At 48.3% G+C, this 23632-nt stretch overlaps 1 protein-coding gene across 4 annotated transcripts; it reads left to right on the forward strand.

Moving 5' to 3' along the window:
- Positions 1–1744: 1744 nt before the first annotated feature.
- On the forward strand, positions 1745–23545 carry Cdk11b (cyclin dependent kinase 11B). 4 transcript variants are annotated; one of them, XM_077109999.1, is made up of 20 exons: positions 1745–1868; positions 2497–2620; positions 3398–3513; positions 4936–5063; positions 5939–6077; positions 12353–12489; positions 17013–17135; positions 17495–17590; positions 17675–17842; positions 18092–18157; positions 18718–18893; positions 19747–19837; positions 21208–21329; positions 21445–21550; positions 21877–21998; positions 22070–22177; positions 22269–22385; positions 22636–22784; positions 23039–23228; positions 23309–23545. In XM_077109999.1, the coding sequence occupies exons 2-20, from the start codon at positions 2510–2512 to the stop codon at positions 23399–23401; spliced, it is 2358 nt and encodes a 785-aa protein (XP_076966114.1). In that variant the 5' UTR covers positions 1745–1868; positions 2497–2509; the 3' UTR covers positions 23402–23545. The 4 variants fall into 4 exon arrangements, with proteins under 4 accessions (XP_076966114.1, XP_076966113.1, XP_076966115.1 ...); XM_077109998.1 differs by having other exon boundaries at positions 1746–1868; positions 17672–17842; positions 23309–23544; XM_077110000.1 differs by lacking the exon at positions 1745–1868 and adding an exon at positions 2693–2739 and having other exon boundaries at positions 2537–2620; positions 17672–17842; positions 23309–23544.
- Positions 23546–23632: the final 87 nt, after the last annotated feature.

The following is a 23632-nucleotide window of genomic DNA, read 5'->3' on the forward strand; positions in this document are numbered from 1 at the left end:
AATTATCAAACTCGGTTTCTTATTGCCTTCACCAGTTTCTGGCAGGGAGGGAGGGGAAAAAATAAAGGCTCTCCGGTAACTAAAATTTGGGAAGTAAGCATTTCATTCCAGGGGGGAAAGAATCCCAATACCCCTCAACTTTTTTTATGCCCTTGTCGATTTCTTGTTAGTCTTCTGCATTTTTCCATTTCAAATCCATGGCTGGTTAATTTCAATAGTCTCTTCAAAATGATTCAGGATGTTGATGGAACGCTAGTCCCATTTTAGCAAGTCTCCCAGGAAAGTTCTGAATTCTGTAGACTGAGACTTAGGGACCCTGAAAAACAAAACTGCCCATGGATTTGAAAAGCATCTTTTCAAAAGAATAATGCAATAGCATCACACTGTGAAGCTCTCTCCCTGCTCTATTTTTGTACACGTTTAAATAACAAAATTATAAGGGCTGGGGTTGTGACTCAGTGGCAGAGCGCTTGCCTCAAACACGTGAGGCACTGGGTTCTATCCTCAGCACCACATAAAAATAAGTCAATATAATAAAGATTTTTTTAAAACTTACGGCTAGGGTTGTGGCTCAGTGGTGAAGTGCTCGCCTGGCATGTGTGGGGGCTGGGTTCCATCCTCAACACCACATAAAAATAAAATAAAGATGTTGTGTCCACTGGAAACTAAAAAATAAATATTAAAAAATTCTCTTAAAAAAATAAAAGTATTAAAGTTATGAGCCAGGCACAGTGACTGAACGCCTGTAGTCCCAGCAGCTCAGGTGGCTGAGGTGAGGATCACCTTAGCAACTTAGCAAGACCTTTCTCAGGTCTTAAGCAACTTTGAAAGACCATGTTTCAAAATAAATTTAAAAAGTTTGGGATGCGGCTCAGTCATTAGGCACCTCTGGGCTCAATCTCTGGTACCAAACAACAAAACAAAATCAGCCAGGTGCCCATGGGGCAGACGTGTCATCCAAGGCGGGAAACGGAAGCAGGAGGATCACAAATTCCTGCCAGGCTGGGTAATTAGCAAGATCCTGTCTCGAAACAACAAAAAGGACTGGGCATGTCGCTGGTAGAGCGCTTGTCGAGCATGTGCGAGTTTCTGGAGCACTGACTCCCGCCCCCAAATTACAACAAAAGTCCTTAACTGGTTTTATTTGCGGTTCCAAAATGGGAGTGAATCGAGTGACTGGACTCCTGAGCAGAGAAGTTGTTACGACAGAAAAATGCCAAGGAAAATGTCTGATCATCCCAGATTCGCTCGCGTGGACAGGCTGGAGCGGGGCTTCCTGCAGCCCGAGCCCCGACGCTCTTTCCCCAGGCTCGGAAGGTTTCCGCTCGCGGTGTGGCCTTAGCACCAGCGCGGCGCGGTGGTCCGTCGCGGGCCCCCGGGAACCGCGGGAGGACGCAGCTCTTCTACCACAACCCGGCCGCCCCTCGAGCAGACTAGCCCGGCGGTGGCGCCGCACGAAGGGTGCGGTCGCCTCCGTCCACCGATCGGCCTCAAAGAGATCGACCCAACCCATTGTCGCTCTCGGAGCAGGACTCGCCCAGGACGGCGCCACGACGCCTGCGTCACCAGTCCGTGACGCTCAGAGCCACAGCACGCGAGGACTGCCTCGCCTCTAGCCCTAGACCGGAAGTTGCCTGGCCCTGTGCGTCATCAGCAAGCGCCGACACGGGAAGTGGAGACACTCTGACGCCTGACAGGTGCTGTTTCCTCTCAGAGTCCTGGGTCGGAATTCCCCAGCCCCTACTCTCGTGCGTCATCATCGGGCGCCAAAGCAGGAAGTGACGACGCTCCTGGCGCGCGCCGGCCGCTGTTTCTTCTCAGGCTCGGGGACCGGCGGCGGCGGCGGCGGCGGTGGCGGTGGCGCTGGGGTGAGTGGCGGCGGGGCGGCCCGGGCATGGGAGCGCGGGGCGGCCGGCGGCCCCGAGGTCTCGCGAGCGAGCGGCCCTCGGGGCTGTAGGGGGCTTGGGTTCGGCGGCGGGCGACATTCCCGCTCCGCTGTCCAGTAGCGTCCCGCTCCGAGCTTCGGGCGGACGGGGTGGCGGGCCCCGGCGCCCTCCTGAGCCGGGCGCTCCTTCTCCGAGCACCTGCCTCCCCCGGCCCCTCGGTGCCCTGTGACGGAGGGTGCAGCTGTCCAGCGGCCAGTGCCATCATTTAGCCCAGTGGTCTTTCTGACATATTCTTTTGACACCAAGGGCAGCGCTTGATGAGTGCCAGGCACTGAGCCAAGAGCTTTTAGCTGGATGATCTCCTGTAATCCTCGCGCGATCCCTTTCGGTAGGTGTTGTTCCCATCGGTGGGAAAGCCGAGTGCACTGTTGCCCAAGACCTCGGAGGAGCGAGAAGAGACGAGAGGCCAACAGTCCCTTTTCAGAGCCCTCCTCACGAGGACTTATTCTGAAAACTCAAAAGTGACTAGGCTGAGGGCTCAGAAGCAGCAGAGCATCAAACCATAGTTTGCTGTGTCCCGAGGTCGCTTGAATAATGTTTCTTTTTGCAGCGTTTTAACTCAAATGGGTGATGAAAAGGACTCTTGGAAAGTGAAAACTTTAGATGAAATTCTCCAGGAAAAGAAACGAAGGAAGGAACAAGAGGAGAAAGCAGAGATAAAACGCTTAAAAAATGTAAGCTATGTTTTTTAAGTAAGTGATTTTCTTAAAGGAGATTTAATTTCTTTGCCCTCATTTTTCCATTAGAACAACGCTTCTTCGGTGAAGTTCTTTTGTACTTCCAAATGTCACAGGTGAGCCCAAATCTATTCTAAAAATTAACAAAAACATTCACATGCTCAGTTTACATTGAAGGCAGATTGATAACACTGAAGCTGTGTCTAGATAAGAATGTCTACGTGGAGAATAAAATGTTCTGAACCTAGAATCATTAGTGTGAACAGACTAACTTTTCTCACTTCATTATTAGCGTATTCATAGTACCGCTTCCAAGTATTTTTAATATAGTGGGAACTTGCCTTAAAATTAATATGAATGTTTCGTATTTTTCTTGACTTGCATAACATATCAAAATATTTTTAGTAATTGGATAAGAGGCATTGGCATTAGGAACCTCTTCTGATAAGATCAGGAACAGATTATTTCAAAGTATATATAAGTATTATATGAGGTATCAGAAATATTTGGTGTACAAAATGTGGCTTAAGCCTCAGCAACTAACAGAGTCTAATATCTTTTGTCATGTATGCTGGTTTTAAATTTTCTATCCCAGGTTTTGGGTTACAGAGAGTTGTAATTTTAATGCCATGGCATTTGAATTACTTTTTATATTGTGTAATATTTATCCTTTCAAAGTATTCGTGAAAGCTTCCTTTTGGTATGTTGACAAAGTTTGGTTATCATTAAAAATACATTTATAAGAAAGTGACTAATTTTCTCTTTGTTTCTTAGTCTGATGACCGGGATTCCAAACGGGATTCCCTTGAGGAGGGGGAGCTGAGAGATCACCGCATGGAGATTACAATCAGGAACTCACCATACCGACGTGAGGATTCTATGGAAGACAGGTGAGAATGCAAAGTCATTAGGAGCAAGAGTGAGCAGACTGGGGAGCACTCTACATGAACGAGGTCTTGACTGTCCTCACTGTTACTTGAAAAGCGTTGTGACTTCAGATTCACCTCACAGTTGAGGCTAGATGGAGTCCATTATCCCTATTTTCCCTCTTACACAAAGACTGAATGAGCATGTATTCCTTTCTCAGTGATAATTCTTCAGTTAGGCCAGCACCACTTCGATCATACAATTAGATATTTACATGTTGTTGAAAGTTTAAGATTCTATATGTATCTAAAGTAGAATGCTGAGAGGGTCACAGTCAGAAATGTTTAGCCCATTAAGTGAGTGTTTTCTTTTCTTTCTTTTTTTTTTTTTTTTTTTTTGTGGGTTTGGTGTGGATCTTTTTTTTTTTTTTTTAAGAATTTTTGAGGGCTGGGATTGTGGCTCAGCAGTAGAGCGCTCACCTGGCACGGGTGGGACCCGGTTTCAATCCTCAGCACCACATAAAAATAAAGGCATTTTGTTGTGTCCACCTACACCTAAAAAAATAAATAAATAAATATACATATTAAAAAAAAAAAAGAATTGTTGAGATCTTTAAGGTTGATAACATTTAAGACCTTTTTAACAGCCTTACTGAGCTATAAATGACAAAATGAACTACAAAGATTTAAGTGTGTAATTTGATACTTTTGGGGAGGCAGATAACCAGAGATTGAACTTAGGGACATTCCATCATTGAACCACATCCCCAATCCTATTTTGTATTTTATTTATACACAGGAGTCTCACTGAGTTGCTTAGCATCTTGCTTTTTTCTGAGGCTGGCTTTGAACTTGCAATTCTCCTGCCTTAGCCTCTAGAGCCACTGGGATTACAGGTGTGCGCCACCGTGTCCAGCTTGATCGTGTGTGTGTGTGTGTGTGTGTGTGTGCGTGTGTATGTTGCTGGGGATTGAACCCAGGGCCTTATGCATGCAAGGCAAGCATTCCACCAACTGAGCTATATACCCAGCCCTTGATACTTTATTTTTATTTTTATTTTTTTATTTTTTTTAATATGTATTTTTTAGTTTTCGGCGGACACAACATCTTTGTTTTATGTGGTGCTGAGGATTGAACCCGGGCTGCACACATGCCAGGCAAGCGCGCTACTGCTTGAGCCACATCCCCAGCCCCTTGATACATTTTTTTAAATAACTTTATTTGTATGGTGCTGAGGATCAAACCCAGTGCCTCACACATGCTTGGCAAGTACTCTACCACTGAACCACAACCCAAGCCTCTACTGTATCTTTTTAAATGATTGATCAAATGCAGCTTTATTCTGTTGTGAATCCTTAATTTTTTTCTAAGTTGTTGGAGAAACTGTAGTAGCCTGGTTCTCTCTAGGCTTTGCAGCATGATGTGGTGTCTTGTATCTTATTTCAGAGGAGAGGAAGATGATTCTCTGGCTATCAAACCACCCCAGCAGATGTCTCGGAAAGAAAAGGCTCATCACAGGAAAGACGAAAAGAGAAAAGAGAAACGCAGGCATCGCAGCCATTCAGCAGAAGGGGGTACCAGTAGTCTTTGTGTTTTTCTCCTTTTTTCATGATCTGCCTTCTCCAGAGTATAGCAAAGGGAGTAGAAGTTTAACAAAAAAGTAAACTCCTTTAGAATTACCATTTCATTTTCCTTCTGGTGTTTTTTGTCTCTCATTACATTATTTTAAAATTTATTTATATGGAAAATAGTCAATCCAATAATTGGAGAAAAATACACACATAAAAAAGAATGGGTGTGGGACTGGGCTGTGGCCCAGTGGTAGAGCACTTGCCTAGCATGTATGAGGCCCTGGGTTCTATTCTCAGCACCACACACAAACAAAAAAATAAATAAAGGTCCATCAATAACTTAAAAAAAAAAAAAAAGAATGGGTGTTTGGTCAAATTCAAATAACAGATTTGGCTTGTTTAGAGGTTTAATCTTATGCCAGTATCAAGGGGTACTAAGGGGCACTAGGAACAGAGGGCCTTTTTAAAATTTCATTATTATAAATGCAGTTGGTTAATTAATTTAGTTTTATAATATAGAAGTCTGTCAAAGGAACAAAACTTTGTAGTTTATGTATTGCTTTTATTTATTTATTTATTTTGGCATGGGGATTGAACCCACGGGTGCTGAGTTATATCCCTGACCCTTTTTATTTATTTTTGGGGAGATGAGTCTCACTAAGCTGCCCCAGCTGGCCTCAAACTTGCAATCCCCTGCCTCATCCTCCCCAGTTGCTGAGATTATAGGTGTGCACTACTACATTTGGCTCATCTTTGAGTATAAAATTCAATATAAATTTTTTTTCCAAGCCATTATTTTGGTTTTTGCATTTAATTTTCAAAGTTATGTTTTGGGAAATTAAGCTGTTTTTTTCATGATAACTATCATTTCCTCTCAGGGAAGCATGCTAGAGTGAAAGAAAAGGAAAGAGAACACGAGCGTCGGAAACGCCATCGAGAAGAACAGGATAAAGCTCGCCGGGAATGGGAGAGACAGAAGCGGAGGGAGCTGGCACGTGAGCATTCCAGGAGAGAGAGGTGAGGCCTGGTCCATTCAGGAGCCTTCATCCAGGGCCATGATGGTCAGGGTCCTGCAGGGGCAGCGGAGCATTCCATACCTGAGCATGATTAGCGTAGAGAAGTATATGGACAGTGGATGCAGCATGGCAGATGTTGGGTGGTGGTCGCCTGGAGGAATGTCCTGCAGGAAGTGAGGCAGGTGGTCTGAATTGACAGAGCAGCTGACCAAGGGCCCAGAACTCTGAGTAGCCCTCCACTCAAGGCTGGCGTGGAAGTCATCATTAGCCAGTCAGAGTTGTAACTCCCTGAGAGACTCAGTTTGGAGTGATGGCGGCAGGAGAAGGAAAACTGCAGGGCAATGCTGGAGGTCACAGGTGGGAATTCAGGCACAAGGAGGTAAGGGTTAGGCCATGTGTGAGTCCCTGGAGGTGAAAAGGGTAGTGCAGCAAGGAGTTACTCCTGGAGAATGCCCCTTTAACATCATGACATGAGTCACTTTCCCACAGGGAGAAATATGAGGTCTGCGTGTTTTTAGGGGTAGGTAAAGGTACCTTGATTCAGGTTGTGGTAAAGAGTGGGGTAAAGCGGGGCTGGGGTTGTGGCTCATTGGAAGCGTGCTTGCCCAGCTTGTTGAAGGCACTGGGTTTGATACTCATCACCACATAAAAAAATAAATAAACAAAATAAAGATATCTACAACTAAAAAAAAAAAAGGGGTAAAGAGAAAGTCAGCGGCTAGGGTTGTGGCTCAGCAGTAGAGCACTCACCTAGCCTGTGCAAAGCCCTGGGTTCAATCCTCAGCACCACAAGAAAATAAATAAATAAAATAAAGGTGGTGTGTCCAACCACAACTTAAAAAAAAAAAGTCAAAAAAGGAAAGTCAGCTGAGCCCATGTCTATGAACCCTCCCAGGACAGTGCTCCAGAGAAGTCTCATGGTGGCATGGTTTATTTATTCAACAGGTGTTTCCTAAGCACCTGCTCAGTTCCAGACTGTTCTGGGTGGTCCGACCTCAGAAAATAGATCACTTAGGGTCCTTTGGGTCACATTAAAAGTAGACTGCAAGCCAGACGTAATCCCAACAGCTTGGGAGGCTAAGACAGGAGAATTGTGAGTTCAAAGCCAGCCTCAGCAATGGCAAGGCATTAAGCAACTCAGCGAGACCCTGTCTCTAAATAACATACAAAATAGGGCTGGATACGTGGCTTAGTGGTCAAGTGCCCCGGAGTTCAATCCCTGGTCCCCCGCTCCCCCCCCAAAAAAAAATAGACTGTAATTCTTTCAGACAAATGGGACAGGATAATAAAAGCAGATACCAGGGCCTCTAGATAGTCTGGGAGCTGGGATGTCACATTACTCTTAGCTGCCACCAGGACAGCTTGGACTCCCAGGAACAGGTGGCTTTAGCCTGGGTCTCTTCTCTGTGGCCCAGTCAAGGTTGAATGCTGGGTCCACTTCCTGTGCATTGAATTCATGTCCAGGAAAAGCTTCAGAGCTGGCCTGCTGCATGGGAGGGTGGTGTCTGAATTGGAAGGCAGAGGTATTGCCCATTCTCAGCAGGCAGCACTGAACAGTGAGTAAGAAAGTGTATGAGAAAAGTGTTAGTTGCTCTTAGTGCAGAGCAAGGTGGGAGACATGTGGCCCAGTAACAGCAGTCTGAGCCCGGTGGGGGTATGCAAGTCTCCAGCAGTGTGTAGGTGTCCGTGCTCATCCCACCGAGTACTGAGTATCAAGTGTGGCTTGTCCAGTGAGGCAGGATTAGAATGGGAGTCGAGTTTGGGGGATGGGCTTTGAGCTTTTGTTTAGATTTACTGGAAAGCAAAGCAGGAAAAAGAACAGAGGGCATGTGTTGGCAGATTTCTGGTGTGGAATGAACGTGATCTGCCAGTCTTCTCTCAAAACACACCTTAAGGTGGACAAAATTCATTAAAACACTCATTTGTGCTTTGGAAATTAACCAGAAGATAATCTGAAAAGTACACATACTTGGAAAGCTAATAAACAGTGGTTGAAAACAATAGAAATTGGCCCTCTAACCCAGAAGCTTCTCCCTTCACTGTCACCTCCCTGACCTTGATCAGTAGAGGTTCTGCTAGGGCAGTACAGCACAGGCCACAGTGTGTGGGGGATCGTCTCATGCACAATGCTGGATGGCACCCTCCCTGCCTGTTTAGATTTACTAGAAGCAGGTGAAACTCAGCACCATCTGCTGGTGTGAGGTAGTTCTGGGGATGTGCAACATGCACTTCATGGTGCTTGAGCTACCATGCACTGGCTAGTCCCGGAGAAGCACCACAGGAAGGCTCAAGAAGCAAATGCACCTGGACCCCTCAGTGAGGAGGCCTTGCTGGCATGAGGTGTTGGTATCCAATGCTTGCCGGCATCAGACAGATTCCTGAGACTTGGATCAGAGAGGTACTACAGAAATTATAGCAGAACTCAAGAGTTGATATACTTCATTATCTAAAATGTCCAATTTTAAACAAAATAAATTTGAGATCTACAGAGAAGTAAGAAAGTCTGGCCCAGGTCAAGAAAGAGAAGAGCCAGTGGTGAATATTCCAGCTGTTAGATTTGGGAACAGTGTGGAAATAGGAGCTGAGTGAGCAGTAGGAGTCATCTGCTCCTGAAGCTGGGGTTGTGGCTCAGTGGTAGAGCACTTGCCTGGCATATGTGAGGCACTGGGCTCGATTCTCAGCACCGCATATCAATAAATGAACAAAGTAAAGGCCCATTAAAAAAGAAGAAGAAGAAGTCATCTACTCTGAAGAACAAGGAGGGGCCGGCTGCAGTGGCACACACTTGTAATCCCAGCAACCCGGGAGACTAAGGCAGGAAGATCACAAATTCCCAGCCAGCCTCACCAACTTAGCTAGACTCTGTCTCTAGATAAAAAGGGCTGGATAAGGTACTTTTTATCTCTACATAAAAAGTAGCTTAGTGGTAACGCACCCCTGGGTTCAATCCACATACCAGAAGAAAAAAAAAATGTAAGGAAAAGAAAAATTGTCAAGAGCTTCTGTGTAAGTGGGACAACATCCATTGTGCCCTCACAGTGCATTGGGATTTTCAGAAGAGAAGAAAGGCAGAAAGATATTTTTCTAAATAGTGGTTGAAAACATCCCAAATTTGATAACAAAAACCATTGATCTGGAGCTGGGGTTGTGGCTCAGTGGTAGAGAGCTTGCCTGGCATGTGTGAAGTACTGGGTTTGTTTCTCAGTATCACATATAAATATATGAACAATCTGAAGTCCTAATTTTTAAAAAGTAAAGGAGTCTCTTTACAAATATATATATATATATATATATATATTTATTTATTTATTTATTTATCTGGGGCTGGGGCTCAGCAGTAGTGCACTTGCCTAGCATTTGTGAGGCACTGGGTTCAATTCTCAGCATTGCATATAAAAATAAAAATAAAAGTCTATCAACAACTAATAAAAAAACCATGTCTGAGTAGCTCAGTGAGCTCAGGTAGGGTAAACAGAGTCGCTCAAAGCCAGCTGGTAAGAGCCAGAGGGGACATGAAAGGTGGCAGGAGGAGCAAGTCATGGTGGCACACACCTGTAATCCCAGCAATTTGGGAGGCTAAGGCAGGAGGATTGTGAGTTCAAAGGCAGTCTCAGCAAAAGCAAGGCACTAAGCAACTCAGTGAGACCCTGTTTTTAAATAAAATACAAAAAAGGGCTGGGGGTGTGGCTCAGTGGTAGTGGTTAAGTGTCCCTGAGTTCAATCCCTGGTAGACCCCCCTCCAAAGGAAAAAAAAAAATGTGGCATGAGGGTGGGAAGCTTGAGAACCAGCCGAGGTGGAGAATAAAGAATATCATCTTCCAAGACTGCCAAAGGAAACCAGATATTGTACCTGAAACAGCTTCTTTGCATTTTAAAGTGAAGAATAATAAAGACATCTCAAAACAAATCTAAAGGCTGATAGAATCTATTGTTAGCAAGCCTGCCTTGGAAGAAATGCAAAAGGAGACCTTCCTACTGAGTCCACAGGAATGAGAGGGAAGTGCTGGAGCCAGAGATGTAAAGGTGAACAGGAGTGTAAGCCAGGTGTGGTGGTGCACACCTCTAATCCCAGCAACTAGGGAGGCTGAGGCAGGGCGGGGATTACAAGTTCGAGGCCAGCCTCAGCAATTTACCTGGGCCCTGAGCAATTTAGCAAGACCCTGTCTCAAAATAAAACATAAAAAAGGCTGAGGATGTGGCTCAGTGGTTAAATGCCCCTGGGTTTAATCCCCAGTACAAACAAACAAACAAAAAGTAGTGCCTTCCTTAAAACTAACTGGTGTTAGCTATAAGAAAACGCCAGTTAGGCCAAAGAATCCAAGTGTTTTGTAAAAGAAGAATCTTATAGGGTCAGATTTTCCTCTATGATATTATTGGAAATGATGTTTTTTTGATTTTACTAGAGGAACACACAAATGATAATGATGGTTGGACTAGAGGTTCTTTTTAACCTGGGTTAAAATTCCAATTTGAAATTCACTTATTTTAAATTCAGCTCAGATCATTGAAACTGCATGTATGTGCCTATCTACACTCTCTTTAAAAAGATATTTCATACATAGATGATAAAGACCAAACCAATGGCTGCACTGTGGGACTGCTTTTTTTTTTTTTTTTTTTTTCCTGGTGTTGGGGATTGAACCCAGGGCCTTGTGCATGCCAGGCAAGCATTCTACCAACTGAGCTCTATCCCCAGCCGCAATTGCTTCTTATTCGTTCTTGTTTTGCTTCTATTCATGTTGTAGAAAATGAAATTAGCATGATGCTTCAATTCTGCTATCCTTTGATACTTATAAAAATGTATTAGGTTTTACTACATTGTGCTTTTCAAAGCCATAATTCTTAAATTTGTTTTTGCATATTGTTTGCTAATACTTTATTTTAATAAACCTCAAAATCTGCTTAAAAAAAAAAAAAGAAGTGAATCCAGCTCTTCTCAGTGCTGACTTCTCCAAGGTGAAAGACCTGTGAAGCAGTAGTTCTGGAGCGCTGTGCTGTACCCAACACAGTGCGTGGTATCACACAGAGCAGGCAAGAAGGGAGGGAGCTATGTCATAACAGTCGCTGAATTTCAGTGGGAATCAGCATTAATCTGATGTGAAGTGTATTGCAGTCCCTAAAACAACCACTATGAGGCCTATGCCTGGAATTCCAGTTACTGCAGAGGCTGAGACAGAAGGATTACAAGTTTGAGACCACTCCTGGCAATTTAGTGCGAACCTGTCTCAAAAGTTTTAGGAAAGATCTAGAGATACAGTTTAGTGCTTGTCTAGCATGTCCAAGACCCTTGGTGTAATCCCCAGTAAAGCAAAAATAAACATCAAACTTTACAATTCTGAAACTGACAAGCTTCCTCCAGCCAAAACTTATTACATAGATGGCTATGGGTGCAGAGCTGTGACCTGACCCACCAGTGTATTCAGATTTCACCAACTTCCACATGACCATTGTCTGTGTGTTTGATGATACTTAAAAACATGTATTAGCTATTTGGGTTGCACTTGAACTCTGGGAACACAAAAATTAACTTCAGAGCGATTTTAGACATCTGGCCCATTTGATGTTGCAGAAACACATTCTCTAGTCACTGATACTTCCTGCATGTCAGGTGATGCCTGACTTGTGTGCCAGCAACTTGCCTCTGTACCCTTCTACCTCATATTCCAACCCGGACTATCTCTGGCAAGGGTAGAAGTGGCCCAGGAGTCCTCTGCCCAGGTCCCTCCCCTTTGCAGCAACTCCTTTGCCTCTTTTGCAACCAGTGCATATTCACCTCCTTGTGGTTGGATTTGGATAGGGGCAGGAGGGGGGCGGATCCAGGGGATTGAACCCAGGGGCACTTTACCAGTAAGTGACATCCCATACCTTTTTTATTTTGAGACAGGGTCTTGCTAAGTTATGAGGATTTCATTAATTTCTATGAGGCTGGCCTCAAACTTGAAATCTTCCTGCCTCAGCCTCCTGAGTAGCTGGGATTACAGCTATGTGCCACCGTGCCAGGCTGATTGTTGGATTTATATTGGGTGTGCTTGGTAAGGTGCTTGTTGTTTTAATAGAGCTATAGAAAGATACTAGCACCAGGATTTTTGATTTCTGACAAGTATTTGTCTTGTTTTACAAGTACTTAGTTTTGTCCTGGTATGTTCCCTCAGAAGTGGCACTTGGGAACGTGTGCACTTATGTCTTAACTCTTTAGCTAGCCCTCTGTGCAGTGACAGTGCACAGAGATGGGTTCTCGGTTCAGCTGGACTAAAGGCCTGGCGCCTCCTTCCGCAGGGACCGCCTGGAGCAGTTAGAGAGGAAGAGGGAGCGGGAGCGCAAGCTGAGGGAGCAGCAGAAGGAGCAGCGGGAGCAGAAGGAGCGGGAGCGGAGGGCCGAGGAGCGGCGCAAGGAGCGGGAGGCCCGAAGGGAAGGTAGGCAAAGGGAAGGCAGGCCGAGACTGCCCCTGCTCCGCAGGCCTCCAGGGCTGCTCCCCAGAGGGTGACCAGCAGTGCCACGGGTTAGGGAGACTACAGACGTGACCCTGCCCTGGGCTGTGCCCGAGGGGTTGGCCGTGGGCTGGGTGAGAGGCAGGATTGGGCTGAAGGGAAAGCTGGCTGGACGTCATGAGGCCCAGGGGCACTGCGGTTAAGGCTCTAGGGCCAATGCGCTGCTGTCCAGTGCCCACTGCCGGCTGTGCTTAGGTTCTCGGCTCCTGTGCTTTCTTTGCCCCTATTTTTCTAGTTTTACACGTCAAAATCCATGTTTACGATCATAACCGTTTTTAAGGATGTTTACTTGGGCTTCCCCACCACCATGTCCAGAACCCTTTCCTCTGGGAAGACTGAGGGATGCCCATTACACAGCAGGTTCCTCTGTTCTGCTCTGAGGGGAGCCCCAGGACTTTGTGGCTGGGCTGACTGTGGCTCACAGCAGCATCCCTTGTGCCAGAATTTACTCCCTTGAAGATCAGCTGGTGGCAGGAGCTAACGTGTGTCCTTTTCCTATTTGCTTTCTCTGGGCTTTGTTGCCTTTTTGTCCCTTATTTCCTGCACTACTGTGGTCTTTGGTGTTTTGTTGAATTTGTAGTGAAATGTTTAAGTTCCTCTCTCACTCCCTTTCCTGTATACTCATATCTATTTTTATTGTTATACCAAGGGGATTATATTTAGCATCCTAAAGTGGTACACCAATTTGAATTGATGCCATCTTCAATTCAGAAATATGCAAAACCCTTGTTCTCTTAAATCTTCATCCCCACCTGTTTTAGTTGTTGTTGTCACAAAATTGCATTTTTGTATATTGGCTGTCCACAAATATAAACTAGTAACTTTTATCCAGGCATGATAGCTTATGAATGTAATCTCAGTAGCTTTGGAAGCTGAATGAAGCAGGAGGATTGAAAGTTCAAGGCCAGCCTCAGCAGTTTAGGGAGACCTTGTTTCAAAATAATAATTTTAAAAGGGCTGGGAGCTGGGTGTGGTGGCACATTCCTGTAATTCCAGTGGCTCAGGAGGCTGAGGCAGGAGGATCCTGATTTTAAAGCCAGCCTCAGCAAAAGCCAGGCACTAAGCAACTCAGTGAGACCCTGTCTCTGAATAAAATATAAAATAGGGCTGGGGGATGTGGCTTAGTGGTCGAGTGTCCCTGAGTTCAATCCCTTGTCGCCACCCCCCACCCCCCAGAAAAAGAGGACTGGGGAATGTAGCTCCTTGGTAAGGTACCAAAATAAATAAAATAGCCTACTAAATCGCGTAGCAAGCAAAAACTGGAGTTGGAATTGTTATAGTAACACCAGTGCTTATCATCCCTGTATTTAGCTTTACTTATATTTTCATTCCTGCTCTTGGCTTTGAGTTTACTTCTGATGTCCTCTCTTCTCCTTGTGGGACATCCTTGAGTTTTGTTGTTGTTTTTTTTTGTAGATGGACACAATGGCTTTATTTTATGTTTTATTTTTATGTGGCTCTGAGGATCTAACCCAGTATCTCATGCCTGCTAGACAAGTGCTCTGCCGCTGAGCTACAGCCTCAGCCCCATCATTAAGTTTTTCCTGCAGGACAGTCAAGTGATGTGGACTCCTGTGGCTCTTGTGTGTCCAGTTCGTCTCTCCCTCTCTTCCTAGGAATTATTTTGAACACAACCAGTATAGCACTTTTGGCGGTAGTTTTTTTTTTTTTTTCTTACACCACTTAGAACTCATCAGCCTGACACCTTGTGGCTCAGTTGCTGGTGTCATACATCTAAGGACCTCCTGTGTGTAACCACTCCTCTTTCTGCTTTCATGATTCTGCTTTGTCTTATGTGGTTTTTCTTGTTGTTGTTTTTTTTTCTTTTTTGGCAGTGCTAGGAGGAACTCAGTACCTTGTACATGCCAGGCAAGTCCTCTACTCCCAAGAAAACCCCTTGCGTGGGTTTCTTTTCTCTTTTTCTTTTTTGAGATAGTGTCTTGCTAAGTTGCTGAGGCTGGTCTCAGACTTGGAACCCTCCCATCTCAGCCTCCCAAGTCACTGGGATTACGGGGGTGGCCACCACACCTGACGTCCGTGGGCCTCCTGAGTTCTTCCTTCTGGGAGCTTGTGCTTCCTGAATGTTAACATGTGTGTCTTTGGAAACACGTGGGGCGTTCTCAGCGATGCTTCTTCAGATCCTCGCTCTGCTCCTTTCTCTCCGCTCCCTGGCTCCTCGGTTGTAGGCTGGTCCTTCTGCCATGCAGTTTTCTTCCACTGTTGTTCTTTCTGTCCCTCAGACTGGGTCTCCCCTGCCCTGACCTCACATCACTGATGGCTTTCTTGCCTGCTCAGCTCTGCTTTGAACCCCTCTCGTGGTTGTTCCTTTATTGAGATGTCGACCGCTAGAGTAGTTGAGTTTTTTTAGGGTTCCGCCCTACTTTTTTATTTTTTATTTTATTGTTTTTTTTAAGATTGACTTTTGGGCTGGGGATGTGGCTCAAGCGGTAGCATGCTTGCCTGGCATGCGTGCGGCCCGGCTTCGATCCTCAGCACCACATACAAACAAAGATGTTGTGTCCACCAAAAACTAAAAAATAAATATTAAAAATTCAAAAAAAAAAAAAAGATTGACTTTTTTTTTTTGGTAGTTGTAGATGGACAGAATGCCTTGTTTTCTTTGCTTATTTTCATGTGGTACTGATTGAACCCAGAGCCTCACGCATGCTAGGCAAGTGCTGTACCACTCAACCCCAGCCCCAGTCCAGGGTTCCTCTCTCTTGACTCATATTGCCATACTGGTGCATTGTTTTATTGTAGTTCTTTTTTTTTTTTTTTTTTTTTTTTTTTTTTTTTTTTTTTTCAGTTGTTGATGGACCATTATTTTATTTATTCATTTATATGGTGCTGAGAATTTAACCCAGGGCCTCACCCGTGCTAGGCCAGTGCTCCACCCCTGAGCCCCAGCCTATCCCTTACTGTAGTTCTTTTAGACAGTTGTCCCAGAGTCTTACTTCTGCTTCTTTGTACAAAGGTGATTTTGTGTGTGTGTGGGGGGGGGGGATGCTGGGGATTGAACTCAGGGTCTTGTGCATGTAAGACAAGCACTCTACCAACTGAGCCATATCCCCAACCCCAAAGGCAATTTCTTAACAATGATTTGAAGAGCCCTGTTCACAGATGGTGCTGTTGGAAGGGTCGGGACAACAACCTACTCATGCTGTGTTCACACCCAAATGGGCAAGGCCTCCAAGGGCTGATTGAGCCCCAGGACCAGTGGTTGTTGTCCTGTTGCTCCTGGGCCTGGTGCACAGGGAGCTCTGTCCCGCCCCGTCACCTTTGGGCCACACCTGGGCACCCAACAGGGCCATGCATGATGAAAACTTGCTCCTCCCCAGTCCCAGGGCAGGTGGTTTCCTTGCCAGGGGCTCAGGCATGTGGGCTGGGGTCTCATGGTAGGGCTTGGATGCAGATGCCAGTGTGTTCTCTGCTGAGGGCTCAGGCCTACTCTTGCCACCTCCTTTTACCTTGAGACTTCTCTTACTTACTTCCTAACGCTGGGGTTGACCCGGGGCCTCACATGTGCTAGGCAGCACTCTGCCCGTGGGTGGCACCCAGTCTCCTCCAGGCGCTGCCTCACGTTGTCCTCAGGCAGTGTGCCTTCAGGTCTCCAGGATGGCTTCCCTTGGTTTATTTTTTTTTCCCTGTTTCTTGGAATGTCTTATGATTTTGTTGTTGTTGTTGGAAACTGGACATTTGTTATAGTTCTGGAAACGAGACCCTCCCAGGACTGCCACGTTGCTGTGGAGCGTGTTGGTACTCTCAGTGCTGAGGACCGGCCTGGCACACTTTCCAGCATCCTGTCTGAGCCTGTGCCTGTCTCGAGGCCTACAGGGGCACTCCAGTTTTCCTCCTATATGCAGTTGCTTTAATGTCCTTGTCCTTAAATGTCTGGCTTCCAAAAAGTGGGGATAAGGGCTCCAGGTGGTGAACCCTCTGGAGGTCACCCTAGCCAGGGGAGGATGCAGCATCAACAGCTGCAGCCTTGTTCCTGTGGTGAGATGCAGCAGCAGGGGTGCAGTCTCTGGTGTTGGAAGGCAGGATTCTCTCACCCATCCTTCTCCTGCAATTGCTCTGGAAACTCATGCGCAACTCCTTGCCCTGGAGACCAGTGCCAGAAGCTGCTGCTTTGCTAAGAGCTGAAATTGACCAGAATTAACCATGATTTGCTGTCAAAACCTCCCCTGAAATTTGCATACCTTCTCTATAGAGTTTTACATTAATTGCATAAGATGGGTTCTGTCCTATGTCTTCCTATGTGGCCCCTGGGTTATCAGGATTTTCCTGTGGCCTTCAGGTTGGAGCTTTTTCTCCCGGGTTTATTGGCTTTTGCCTCCAATGCTGTTGGTTGTGTCTGTCCAGGTGTGTGGAGTGGGACCTGGGGGGGCTGTGTGTTGTCAGCCAGGCTGCTGCCAGCACCCATTCTCCCTCTGTCCTATGGGCCCCAGTCTCTGCACACCATCGCACAGTGCGGGAAGAACACAGCGACAAGGGGAAGGCCAGCCACTGGAGCCGCAGCCCATCACGGCCACCAAGGGAACGCTTCGAGCTTGGAGACAGCAGGAAGCCAGGTGAGCCCAGGCTCATACTTGCTTGGAGCCAGCACAAGGTGTCTTTTTTGGGGGGGGGGGGGGGGGTGTTGAACATAAAAATTTGCTTAACAATTTATAAAATTAAGGAACACCCAGCTGCATGATTTCCTGTCACAGTACCCTGTGTCTCAAGGGGACTGGATCAGTGACCCATTTCTCAACTGAGACAGTCATTTGTTGCCAGTCCTTTTGGGAATTGTCTCCCAGTTAAAAACACGTGGGTGAACTTTTACAGGTAGAGGGAAGGTGTGAGAGATAACGTCTGTATTTTGGGTGGTACTATGTTGCTAACCTAAAAACATTTCCCTAAATTCATCTTTGCTGGTTTATTTCACAAGTGAAAGAAGAGAAAATGGAAGAAAGAGACCTGCTCTCTGACCTCCAGGATATCAGTGACAGCGAGAGGAAAACGAGCTCAGCTGAGTCCTCGTCAGGTACTGAGCCTCCTGGCCAAGGCCCTGTAGCTGCTGCCCAGGGAAGGCCAAGGGTCATCTTGTGGCTATTTTCTCCTGCAGCAGAATCAGGTTCAGGCTCAGAGGAGGAGGAAGAGGAGGAAGAAGAGGAAGAGGAGGAGGAAGGGAGCACCAGTGAGGAGTCAGAGGAGGAGGAGGAGGAGGAAGAGGAGGAGGAGGAGGAGGAGGAGGAGACGGGGAGCAACTCTGAGGAGGCCTCCGAGCAGTCTGCAGGTGAGGAACTGGTGGGTCTCTCTTGTCTTTGTTGACAAAACAGCATTGTGTGTTCACGGGAGGGTTTGGGAACTGCAGGAACATCCTTGGAAGTCTGACTTAGCATTTCCAGGGTGGAGCTGCCTTCCTCTGTGGGACTTGAGAGAGAGCCCAGAAGAGCCCGCAGCTCACACTGAGCTCGGAGCTGTCAGGGCCGGGCTTCTGGGGGTTCCCAGGCCAGCACTCAACCAGCGCTCTTTTCTCCTACAGAGGAAGTGAGCGATGAAGAGATGAGTGAAGAGGAAGAGCGAGGAGACGAGAACCACGTCCTGGTTGGTGAGCAGCTCCCTTAGCAGCTGGCCCTGCCCTCACCTGTCCCTGCAGGGAGGACACCAGGATACAGCAGTGGCCCTCTGAGTCTGTGCTGATGTAACTTAGCCAAGAGCATCTTTAATTGCGCAGCATCCTCTAAGTGCCCACTGTGACTTGGACACTGGATGGAGGAGGCTGGGGAGTGCCACTCTAGGTCTAATCCTAAGAGGGAAGGAAGCTGCACTGGACAGCAGGTCCTGGGTCATCAGGGGTGGACACTCTCTTGAGAGTGGAGGGCTGGTATGGCCTCCAACAGGCAGCAGCGCTCTCGTGAGGGCCTGGGGCATGAATTCTGGGCATGCCCACCCTGCGTGGCACCTGCTCATGTCCTCAGAACTCAGCATCCGACTCAGCCAAGTGTACTGGGAATGCACACCTGTGGGCCTTTGTCCAGGGAACAGGCCCTGCAGCAGCACCTGGTGTGGAGGAGATAGCATGTGTGCCTCTCCAGCCCTCAGGTCCCCCCAGATTAGGGGAGTGTTGGTGCTCTCTACTTGTTCCATAATTAGGTTTAACTTTTAAAGTTCCAGAGTCACGATTTGACCGAGATTCCGGGGACAGTGAAGAAGGGGAGGAAGAAGTGGGTGAGGGGACCCCACAGAGCAGCGCCCCAACCGAAGGGGACTACGTGCCTGACTCCCCAGCCCTATCGCCTATTGAGCTCAAACAGGAATTGCCCAAGTACCTGCCAGCCCTACAGGTCAGGCCCCCTGCCCCCTCGCCTGAGCTGGCTCCCTGCTATGGTGGCCAGAAATACAGGTGTCTGAGCAGAAGTGTCCGTGTGAAGCAAGGTCACTGGGCCACACATGGTGACCCACCTCCTGTGACTCCTGGTCATGGTCCTTCTTAGTGGCCGGCAGTACTGAGCAGGTGTCCTGGGTGCCAGAAGATGCTTGCTTTCATTTTTGCCTTTGCTTTGACCCTGGATAGGTGGGTTGGGAGGGGCACCAAGGCCTCCTCAACACCCGCCCGTGCTGAGAGTGTGTCAGCACAGGTACGCAAGGTGGTGACTTCTCATCAGGGAAACAGTAGCTAGTGAGGCTGCCTTGGGGAAGAGGAGAGGGCTTGGTGGCCCCCAGGGCCCTGGAGCACCACCACAGGCCCCTGACGTTAGTGCCATCGTAGGAAAGATACTGTCTGACAGATCCAGCAGGCCCGTTGCTGGCCCCCTGGTCCTTCCTCCAGTGAGAGCCTGCTATGTGCTGCAGAGCGTGGCCCCCACCCCTTGGAGGAGGGCAGCAGCACATGGCAGGAGGGCTGTGCTCTCCCCAGGTGTCATCTGCGGGAGGGGTGCTTTGTGTAGGAGACGCCCGGTGGCCCTGGCTCATGCTGCCCTTGTTTCACATTCACATACTAGGTAGTTCCAAAGAAAAGAGAACAGAGTACTTCTGGTCCTGGGTCACTTACACATAGGCATGCACCTACATGCACCAGCCTCCTGAGGATGTTTGTGGGGTCTTCTGTGTACCTGCCCTGTGCACGGAGTGATGTGGGTGTGGACGAGACCTCAGGCCAGTGTGGCTGCTCAGCCCTTGCTCTGTGCTTCCCCCCAGGGCTGCCGGAGTGTGGAAGAGTTCCAGTGTCTCAATAGGATTGAAGAAGGTACCTATGGTGTGGTCTACAGAGCCAAGGACAAGAAAACAGGTGGGGAGAGTCCTAAGTGTACCCAGTGGGGCCAGCAGGGCCTGGGTAGCCAGTTCCTAGCCCATTCTAGCACAGACAGGGGTCCCTCCTGAGGTCCAATCAGTGGTGCAGACACCACTTTCAATGGAGGCCCTCTCTGGGAGGGAGGGGTGTTGAGCGGCCTACATCAGCAGAGGCCTGGGCAGCTGGTTCTGTACCCTCTGGCCTCAACCGTGTCCACATAGCTTCAGCCCATGTTTGCTGAATGAGGGTTCATCTCTGCATGGCCCCAGGATCTTTGGATTAGATCTTACCCTCTCCCTATCCCTGTGCCTTGCAAACACCAGGTCTTATCTTTTTTTTTTTTTTTTTTTTAGAGAGAGAGAGAATTTTAATATTTTATTTTTTAGTTTTCGGCAGACACAACATCTTTATTTGTACGTGGTCTGAGGATCGAACCCGGGCCGCATGCATGCCAGGCGAGCGCCCTACCGCTTGAGCCACATCCCCAGCCCACCAGATCTTATCTTTAGCCCCTTGGTGCCGCTAGAAACCAGAAGTCAGCCTGACTTGGCTCACTGCTGGCTGTGACAGCAGGCAGCACACTCTTATTGATTTTGCAGTCCTAGGTATTTACTTCAGGTCATCTTGCATGCTAAGCAATTGCTGCAACACCAAAATACATCCCCAGTCCTTTTCATTTGATTTTATTTGATTGTATTTATTTATTTTGATATTTCTATTAGTTGTTGATGGACCTTTATTTATTTAAAAGTGGTGCTGAGAATCAAACCCAGTGCCTCACACATGCTAGGCAAGCGCTCTACCACTGAATCACAATCTCAGCCCCTTATTTTATTTTTTAAAAATATATATTTAGGGCTGGGGATGTGGCTAAAGTGGTAGCACGCTCGCCTGGCATGCGTGTGGCCTGGGTTCGATCCTCAGCACCACGTACAAAGATGTTGTGTCTGCCGAGAACTAAAAATAAATATTAAAAGATTCTCTCTCTCTCTCTCTCTTAAAAAAAAAAAAAAAAAAGAATTTAAAATATATATATATATTTAGCTGTAGAGGGACAGGATACCTTCATTTATTTATTTTTATGTGGTGCTGAGGATCAAACCTAGTGCCTCACATGGGAGACGAGCTCTCTACCCCAGAGCCACAACCCCAGCCCCTCCTTTTTATTTTTTGAGATGGAGTCTTGCTAAGTTGCTGAGGCTGGCCTTGAACTTGAACCTAAGATCCTCAGATCTTCCTGCCCCAGCCTTCCAAGGAGCTGGGATCACAGCCGGAACAGGAGCACCTTAAGCCTGAGTAAACACATGGGAGATGTTTAACCTATTTGTGTGTTTTCTTAGCCTGTCTATCCGTGGCTTTATTTTCAGATGAAATTGTGGCTCTGAAGCGGTTGAAGATGGAGAAGGAAAAGGAGGGCTTCCCAATCACATCTCTGAGGGAGATCAACACCATCCTCAAAGCCCAGCACCCCAACATCGTCACTGTGAGGGTGAGGTTGGCCCCCATCCTTGGCACACCCTCTCTGGGCAGGAGGCCTGGGAGAGCCAGTGGCCACAAGGGTGGGCTGGAGGACATGCCAGTACTCAAAGACACCCATCCCCCAGGAGATCGTGGTGGGCAGCAACATGGACAAGATCTATATTGTCATGAACTATGTGGAGCATGACCTCAAGAGCCTTATGGAGACCATGAAGCAACCGTTCCTGCCAGGTAGCACCTGCCAGGTGACACCATGGGCACAGAGGAGGGCGCCTGCTTGCTCACCTGAGCTGTAGTGCAGACACGCTGCCCACTGCCACATCACAGGAACTGTCAGAGCAAAGGCAGGAGCAGTGTCCTTACAGTGACCATGGTGACACTCTGTGGTGTGCAGTGACCAGTAGGCACAAGGGCCACCCTGGGCTGGAAGCATTCTCAGATAACCTTCTCCCAGAAGTCTCTGGTTGCTACTGAGGGCATAGATAACCCTTGAGGGCCCTAGGCCTCTGGGAGGCTCACTGTGGGTGGGCCGTGTGTGTGACCCTGTCACTTGCCAGGGGAGGTAAAGACCCTGATGATCCAGCTGCTGCGTGGGGTGAAGCACTTGCATGACAACTGGATCCTGCACCGGGACCTCAAGACGTCCAACCTGCTACTGAGCCACGCCGGCATCCTCAAGGTGGGCCCCGCCAGCCTCTCCCAGGGGTCCTGTCCCCGCCACGCCTGACAGCTTGCCCTCTGTTTCTTCAGGTGGGTGACTTTGGGCTGGCTCGGGAGTATGGGTCACCCCTGAAAGCCTACACCCCGGTCGTGGTGACCCTGTGGTACCGGGCCCCAGAGCTGCTGCTTGGCGCCAAGGTGAGTATCAGTTCTGAGACCCTTATTTGCCTCAAGGTGGACTTCAGGGACACTGGCCCAGGGGCCTGAACCGTGTCCTCTGGACTCCTAGGAATACTCCACAGCTGTCGACATGTGGTCAGTGGGCTGCATCTTCGGAGAGCTGCTAACACAGAAGCCCCTGTTCCCTGGGAAGTCGGAAATTGATCAGATCAACAAGGTGTTTAAGGTGGGTATGGGGACCACGCCATGCTGTGGATGTTGGCCCTGCTGGTCAACTGGCACCGTGAGGAGCAGCAGCAGGGTGTGTGCAGGATGGGTTTGGGCTGCAGGCCCGAGGCCACAGTATGGCCTCTCAATGACCTGTCCTCACTGAGAACCGTGACTCAGGTATCAGTGCCATAGGCCAGTGGGCAGGATCTTTCCTGGCAGGGCAGGGCAGGGCAGGGCAGTTCAGCTCAGGCATGCCTGTCTTCCAGGACCTGGGGACACCTAGTGAGAAGATCTGGCCTGGCTACAATGACCTCCCGGCTGTCAAGAAGATGACCTTCAGCGAACATCCCTACAACAACCTTCGCAAGCGCTTTGGGGCCTTGCTCTCAGACCAGGGCTTCGACCTCATGAACAAGTGAGTCCCAGAGATGACTGGTCTGAAGCTTTAGGAGCACCAGCCCTGAGCTGCTCACACCCTGATCCTGCACACCCAGGCCTTCAGGGTACACTGGAGGCTTTGAGGTGGCAGATCCCCCCTTGGCCTCCCACCCCTGCCTGCCCACAGCACCCACCTGGTCAACACAGGCTGGGCTCTGGGCCCTGAGGCAACCATGCACACCCGCATCCCCTCCCACATGGTGCCCAGTGCCCCAAAGCTGTTTCTTCCAGGTTCTTGACCTACTTTCCCGGGAGGAGGATCAATGCCGAAGATGGCCTCAAGCACGAATATTTCCGCGAGACCCCTCTCCCCATTGACCCCTCAATGTTCCCCACGTGGCCTGCCAAGAGCGAGCAGCAGAGGGTGAAGCGGGGCACGAGCCCCCGGCCCCCTGAGGGTGGCCTGGGCTACAGCCAGCTGGTGAGGGGCAAAGCCCACAGGTCCCCAGGGGGGTGGGCTGTCTTGGTCACAGCCCTCACAGTGACCACCTCACTTTACAGGGGGACGATGACCTGAAGGAGACGGGCTTCCACCTCACCACCACCAACCAGGGGGCTTCGGCTGCAGGCCCTGGCTTCAGCCTCAAGTTCTGAAGCTCAGCAGCCTGGCTGGTGGTGAGGACCCAGACCTCAGCCAGGGCTGACCCCAGGCTGGGAGCGCCTCCTCTCACTTGGCTTCCACGTGGTGATTTTTATATTATTTTGATTTGTACATTTGTAGAATTAAATTGCATTTTCCTTGCTGTGGAAGGAAAGGCTGACTGCTTGCAGCTGTGTTGACGTGCCCAGTGGGGAAGGGTGTATGTCTACAGATGCCAGTGTGAA

This window comes from Callospermophilus lateralis, chromosome 7, assembly GCF_048772815.1.
Source record: "Callospermophilus lateralis isolate mCalLat2 chromosome 7, mCalLat2.hap1, whole genome shotgun sequence".
NCBI lineage: Eukaryota > Metazoa > Chordata > Mammalia > Rodentia > Sciuridae > Callospermophilus > Callospermophilus lateralis.